At 44.1% G+C, this 7,588-nt stretch overlaps 1 protein-coding gene across 1 annotated transcript in view; it reads right to left on the reverse strand.

The window, feature by feature from the left end:
- Window positions 1–2,235: 2,235 nt before the first annotated feature.
- LOC107102334 (vacuolar protein sorting-associated protein 37C-like) overlaps window positions 2,236–7,588 on the reverse strand; it is a 15,600-nt gene continuing 10,247 nt past the window's right edge. The window contains exon 5 of the mRNA XM_015401594.1: window positions 2,236–5,295. Coding sequence (XP_015257080.1) covers window positions 4,573–5,295 — 723 coding nt within the window. The 3' untranslated portion in view covers window positions 2,236–4,572. The remainder of the gene's footprint in view (window positions 5,296–7,588) is intronic.

Here is a 7,588-nt window from a genome sequence, read left to right on the forward strand (position 1 = left end):
ATGATGGAAAATGGATGGATGGATGTTTGCTTCTATTTAGATCTGGGATTCCCAAAGCTTGGTTCGTGAGCTGCCACTAGGGGGGGGCAAGGGATGCAGAATGCAATGACAGTCTGATAATTACAGTTAGATTAATTTTCTCAAACAAACAAGAAGTGTAAATAAACATTTATGTTGAAAACACTTCAATTCAAACTGTAACTTTAGTAAATAATTAAAATTTGTTGACAGGAAATCATATTTAATAAGAACAGCTTGGGATTTAGCTTTGCACCCCCCTTCTGGGTCCCAACTGGCTTTATTCACCCCCAAATAATTATTAGACCGTCAATACATCTTTACATCTGGCGCACCCCAGGGGTATCCCTGGTTCATAACATCAGGAATCTGATTTCTATTTAGCTTCTGAGTCCATATTGCTTCAAAGACAATAAATGGAGCAATTGAATGAATTGACATACTTATAAACATACATTCACATATTCAAACATCTTCATTCATGCCGTTATTACCTGTCCTGCATGACCCAAGCCATCCCATCCACAGAGAACCCATGGCTGTTCACCGGCCTTCTTTACATCTTATTTCTTTTTAAGAAAACCAGTTTGAGAATGAAAAAGCTTCATCCATTGATTTCCAGACTTTTAAGCCATTTAGTGAAATCAGAGGTGGAACCAAGCTATTGTTCCTCCAAGTCTCCAGCCTTTATATTCAAGTCTGAGTCAAGTCTCAAGTCAAATAAGTCAGAAACTTCAAATTTCAAGTCTTTCCAATTATTTTTTGTTTGTTTTTATATTTGATAGCAAAATGAATTACATGTCAGAGTAAATAATTAAACATGTTTTTTTATTATCTGCATGTTTTTCTCTTTGCAGTAAAAGCTGGATTAGACCTTCCTGATGTAAACACAGCATGACGCATCGACTAGACTATTGGTGTCAAACTGTCGACTTGGAAAATCAAAACTCACTCATGCCTGAATATAAAGTCATAAATTGTGTGAATCAAGTACATCTGACTTGGGTCCCCATGTTTGACTGAAATGCTCTTTGTTTGCATGTTTGATTGAGCACATATGATTTAGAAATGGAAGATCTATATCCAGCCATTCAGCAAAGATGCTGCTACATGGCTGTACAACTTATCTTTGGCATTTGACCAATTAGATGAGCCATTGAATGATAGATTATCTACTGGAAATTAAGTTAGAAAAAAAAAGTTATCAAGTCAAGAAAAAAAGATAAAAATCTAATTGAAAAGTTATAAAGTTAATAAGCCTAGTTAACAATTATATTTATGTTTATAAACTAAAAAATGTCAGTGCCAGTATCAGCATTAATGCCTCTAAGGTTATGTTGGACCAAAAAAATGTGTTTCTTTAACTCTGAGCGTTTTTCATGAATTTCTTATAGAAACACTTTTGTTGTTTTTCTTAATATATCAGGGGAAGTTGGCGTTTCTATCACATTGACAATTTTTACCATCAAAACATCCATATTTTTAGAATATAACAAAGGTAATTAAGTCTCGGATTCTAATAAAACTATTGGTTTGAAATGTAGATTTTCAAAGGATTTCACTGAGTGCCCTATAAAGGGTTAAGACTTTGTCAAAGTGGAAAATAAAAGTTGATCTTCTCTCCTGAAGCACTTTCGAAAATACCGATCTCTAATTTTTATCTAACCTCTAAAAGCTTCTCCTTTTTCCTTTAATGAAGCGTCTCAATTAAAGAAAATGACGACTCGACAGGAGTAAATTAGTTCAAATGAATGTTTAATTATTCACAACAAAAAGAGATAAGATTTTAAACAATCTACATATTTTTCTCTTGTAATCAGAAGATGAAATCAGTCCATCTTTATGTCATTACCCTCAGAATAATAGAAATTTCCAGCCAATCTAATACATTTTTTTGTGCTTCTTCTAAAACACTAGAATCACTATCACCATCAGCCCACTTGGTCCTGCAGATGACCTTCGCTCAGCAGGAGGATATGAAAGCAAACCGCTGTCCACTAGGTGAAGAGGCCCAGAGGAAACCATGGCGCTCTGCCTGGGGAGGAAACCATGGCGCTCTGCCTGGGGAGGAAACNGTCAGGTCAGCCGTATTTCACCTGCCTCCATCACTGATTGCCTGATGGGGGATCTTTTCAGCTCGCCATTGATGTCGGACCGCAGCAGGTTGTGAGTCAGACGGATCCATTTCGGTGAAACATCACGACTTAAAAACTGCTTTGATCAGAGTTAACCCTTCATGACCACTGGGACTGGGAGGGCGGTCTTTCTCAGCACGGTCTCTCTGTGCTTTTGATGCTCTTAGCTGACCTTTAACCCCCCACCATGGTTCATGTAGTTCAAACAGAAAAGTGCTGATGATCCTTAGGCCCGCCCTGTTGGATGGATAAACGTTCAGCTGGTGAAGGCCAAAGCAACGTCCTTTTCAAAGCAGCAGAACTGCTTCCTGTTCACTGATGCTGGGCTGATCAGAAACCGAACCAATCAACTGATAACCCATCACCTTTGACCCTGGATCCTCCAGGATCCCACAGCCCAGTCTGACCACACCTTCCTGCTCATCACAACGCAAACCGATCAGTGACGTCAGTCAGCACCGCTGCTCTAGAAACCCACAGATCTTCAATTTACAAACGCTTCTGAAACCTTTATTTAATGACTAACCTATTTAAAAATAAACCTATTTGCAAACAAACTGTGTATTTTAATGAAAGGCTGAAAATGTAGATGTGATTCAGTCTGAAATGGTAGCAAACTATTTCAGGAGGAGTCTGACTTCAATCCTATGTTTGATGCATAAACCATCTGCTTAGAGGAAGCAGATCATTGGTGGTGATCAGCAGGTTTAGAGCAGCTGAAAGCTACTGAGAGAGAAAAACATCAATAAAGCCTGGATGATAAAGGAAAGCAGTTATTATTATCATTCGCTGGTAAAAGCCGACCAGGAAAATCACTGACCTTTGACCCTGACCTGCAGCATGTAAAACTGACCTGTTAGGGTTCTGTTTAGAGGACATGGACATCCTGAGTGCTTCACACTGTCCATTCACTAGGAGAGCCCCCCCCCACTGCAGGGGCAGGGAGCCGCCATCTTTACCAAACAAACATATTCAGCTTTAATTGTTCATCTTTTTCCTTTCAGTGCTATTATTTGGATAGACAGTGTTACACAGGAACACATGCTGTATTTATTACTGATGTTTTATGGGATGTTTTCAGTCAGTCTACCGTCAGTTCAAGCTTTTTTTCATTTTAGGAAACTGTTCTTCATTTGCTTGATCTTCAATAAGAACAACAAAAAAAAAAAGCTCAAACCAGAAGTTTAGGAGCAAACGACTTAAACTCCTCATTAACCTCTGGTTGGGACCAACTTGCGGCGCCCGACTCCTGCAGGTCGCTACTCTGGTTGACCTCCAGGCTGGATCTAAGGGAACCTGATCGTCCAAACAGCCCAGGAGCTTAGAAACCCCGCAGCTCCCATCATCAGCACCACCGTCAGCTGAATCACTGGAACAGATTCAGGGCTAAATTCCCTCTGAACACTGGAAAGAAACGTCTCGTTTTATTAGTTCAGTGGTTCCTGAAGGAGCCGAACAGATCAGAGCACCAAGTTTTAGAGACACGTCCCCGTTTCTGAATAAATGGTGAAGCTCAGCGCTACGTAGAACCACATCCTAGCATCTCCTTCAGCTGCAGACGGGAGCTGGTAGGAGCTTCCAAGGCAGGATGTCCCGGTATTTATCTAAAACATTTCATTTTCTCACACAGTCGATTTTAGATGTTGCCTATAAATCAGTAGAGTTGGTGTGATGCACAGATTATAGGTTCTGATCATTTGCAGATTAACAGGAACCATGTCTGACCACAGGAACCCAACCAACTCAGACCAGTGAAGCTTCTATCTAGGTCACCATAATGTGGTCAGCTTAGGTTGCTTTAAACAAGGCTTAACTTAAACACAACAATGACAGAGAATGATTCCCTCAGTGGAGAAAAAGAACAAAGTAAAGATGGATTGTAGCTCAGAGCTGATGGAAAATAAGTTAACTAAGTTTTCTTTGGTTTCCACCAACAGAACGAAGCTCCATCTGAACACCAGCTATTGCATGAAGGCCTTCGCCTGCTGCTGGGGAGCCAATCAGACGGCAGAACGACTCCGAGCTGCATTGAAATGGAGAAAATAAGGAAAACAGAGACGCTTTGCTTCAGGTTCCTCCTCCGCCTGCTTTAGTTTCCTCGGTGACAGAAGTGAAATATCCAGGTGGAGCGGACAGACGTGACGATCACATTGTTCTTAGTGTTACGACAGAACATCACTTCAACAGGGGGGATGAGGGGGGAGACGGTGAGGGAGAGGAGCGCCTCAACACCTCAAAGCAATGAAACGACCTGAGACTAGTGTGGGGGGGGCATGCTTCAGACTGATTTAATGAAATAGTGCAACAAAGTCAAGTAAAGCAAGAGACCTCTGGAGTGGATTGTGGAGGAAGCAGCGTAGAGGAAAAGAAAAAACCTCAGGGAGGGCGGGGGGGATGGGGTGGCAGTGGGGGCGGGGTTTCAGGAGTACGGCTGGGGAACGCCGTACCCCGCCCTGTAGATGGGCTTCCCTGGTGGAGACTGAGGAGAGGAAAACGCCGGCCCGGCTGGGTAGCTGTAGCCGCCGTAGCTGTAGGAGGCCGGGTAGGGGGCGGGGCCACTGGGGGGGTGGCTGGGGGTGTACTGACCAAACGCTGAGCCAGGGTGTGGAGCTGGGAACGGGTGCTGGGTCGGGTAGGGGCAGGCGACGGAGGAGGGAGGCCCGAACGCAGGTCTGGGCCCAGAGTAGCCTGCAGCCGGGTACGGACTGAACTGTGATGGAGGAGTGTTTGGGATCGGCCCTGCCGCCGCCGCCGCCGCCGCCGCCACCACAGGGGGACGGTTAGGAGGAGAGGCGGGATACGGGCTGTATGGAAGCCCAGGGGCTCCCACCGCAGACGAGGAGGCGGTCTGAGAGGAGTTCGGGTAGCTGGAGGACTGAGGGTTGGAGTTTGGCTGCTGTGGATTCGTGGCGGTGGCCGTCGTGGTGGGCAGGTTCCAGGAGGAGGGCGTGGCGGCGGGGTTAGGGGCGACGCCTGCTGATGAACTCATGGCAGTGGGATTGCTCTTGTCCCTCTGTCGCAGGATCTCTTGGAGTTTCTCCATCTGCACCCGTCTCTTGTGAGCGAGGGAGCGCAGGAGGAGGAAGCGCTCAAAGAAGGACTCCAAAGACAGAGATCCTTCCAGGAACTCGTCCGCCAGAACCTGCAAACACACAGAGATCAGCGTGAGAGGATGACGGACAGAACCCACCCAACATCAGACCTGTGGAGGTCTGGAGATCCACATCTGGTTCTGCTGGAGGTTTCTTCCTGTTCAAAGTGAGTTTTCCTCTCCACTGTCGCTACAAGCATGATTAGTGTGAGGGATTGCTGAAGAGTCAATGAGTCGCAATCAACTGGTTTTCCTTAGATAGAAAACTTTGAATCAATCTGACTGGATGATCTGGTTGAATTGTCTCTATAAATTGCCTTGAGATGACATGTTGTGAATTGGCACTATAGAAATAAACTGAATAGAAAAGAATCAGGTGTCTAACTGGAATTCTATCAGGCCCAGTCTTTCAGAACCATCCTGCAACATCTGGATCCTCATCTGTCCAACACACCTCATCTAGAACTGGAGCTCCTCCTCCCCTCATTGCTCCCCTTCCTCAGAGGGAGGAGAGGAGGACTAATGGCCAGATACAGCGGGTACGGAAAGTTTTCACACCCCTTTAAATTTTTCACCATTTGTTTCATTACAGTCATTTGCTAAAATCAAAACAGTTCCTTTTATATCTGATTAATGAGCACTCAGCACCCCATCTTGACAGAAATACAAAAATTTATAATTTTTTTTACAGATTTACTCAAACTGAAATATCAAATGGTCATAAGTATTCAGACCCTGTGACACTCATATTTAACTCACATGCTGTCCATTTCTTCTGATCCTCCTTGAGATGTTTGTGCTCCTTCATTGGAGTCCAGCTGTCTTTAATTAAACTGATTGGACTTGATTAGGAAAGGCACACACCTGTCTATGTAAGACCTAACAGCTCACAGTGCATGTCAGAGCAAACGAGAATCATGAGGTGGAAGGAACTGTCCAAAGAGCTCAGAGACTGAATAGTAGTAAGGCACAGGTCAGGCCAAGGTAACAAAAGAGTTTCTGCAGCACTCAAGGTTCCTAAGAGCTCAGTGGCCTTAAGTAGAAGAAGTTTGGGACGAGCAGAACTAAATTTATGACTAAATAAGCAAAACATATTTTCTTAGACATTGAACTTATAGAATCATAAAAACAAATGAATAAAATATGAGAAGCACGTCTGATTTCAGGACTGCTTAGTTGAGCAGTGGGTAGCACTGCAGCCTTGCAAGAAGGTTCCGGGTTCGATTCCCAGCCTGTTCTCCCTGGCATGTGGGGTTCTCTTCAGGTACTCTGGCTTCCTCTTACTAAAGGGCTGGTTATACTCCAGCAGTGTGTCACAGTGAGCTTGTTGCAGGTATGCTGCAGACATTTTTTATTTATGTCCAGTATTGAATCATAGTCTGCGCTATGTGATTCCACGCCACAACGCAAAAGGGGAAAATTACAAACTAGCTGTGGGTCTAGATACGGCCGAGGCGGCGTGGAAGTGGGGGCAAGGAACTGTCCAACTACTGAGGGACATGAGGGCGAAAAAGTGCAGGGATCCAGGTGGAAAAAGGGTCCCAGCATTCATGCACACCTCGCTCTTCTAGCTGGTCCAACTTCACAAGTCGCTTCCCATAATGTTGGCCATACAAATAAAACAAGCCCATAAGGTAGCAAACAGGAAATAAGCACAGTGTAGAGCGGATGTTGATTTGACCAATCAGAGGCCTCCTGTCTGCGGTCACCTACACTTTGGGAGAGGGGCAGCAGAGTGTCTGCGGAGCGGGCAGGAACGTCTCTGCGTTCACCATGACCTATACCCAGACGACCTAGTTTCGAAGTATAAATCAACCTTAAGGAGAATGTGTGTGAATGGTTGCTCTGTTCGTATTTATGGCCTGTGTCCTCCGAAGGCCAGATTCGAAGGCCAATTATGTCATAGTGAGGCACCGAGGTCTGTTTGGGCTCCAAGGTTCCTTGTTATGAGGCCTACAAATGCGTGCTTCTTTTAGCCCAATTTGAAGGACGGCTCCGATGTATCCTCGCTATCCTTGGTTTTGCCAGGATTAAATGCGAGACCAAGTAAGCTGGCTGCTCCGTAATCAGAGGAAAAGGTACTTGGTGCCTAACAGTGGTGAATATTGGAAGTTAAGTGTAATAAAAAATAAGTTTGAATAGTTCCGTGAACTATAGTTTTAATGGTTATTGAGTCAGATATGTGGTGGTAATGTTTGGTTTATCTAAGCTGTTACTGAGTAAATGAGGTTGGCTGTAATTTAATGACAGACTAATATATCTGCAGGGTGGGAACTATAAATCTGATAGGAGTTTTATTTTTTTATTGCTGTTTTGCACAATTTGCTTAACTTATTATTTTTTT

This window comes from Cyprinodon variegatus, unplaced genomic scaffold (genome assembly GCF_000732505.1).
Source record: "Cyprinodon variegatus isolate N-32 unplaced genomic scaffold, C_variegatus-1.0 Scaffold1235, whole genome shotgun sequence".
Taxonomy (NCBI): Eukaryota; Metazoa; Chordata; class Actinopteri; order Cyprinodontiformes; family Cyprinodontidae; genus Cyprinodon; species Cyprinodon variegatus.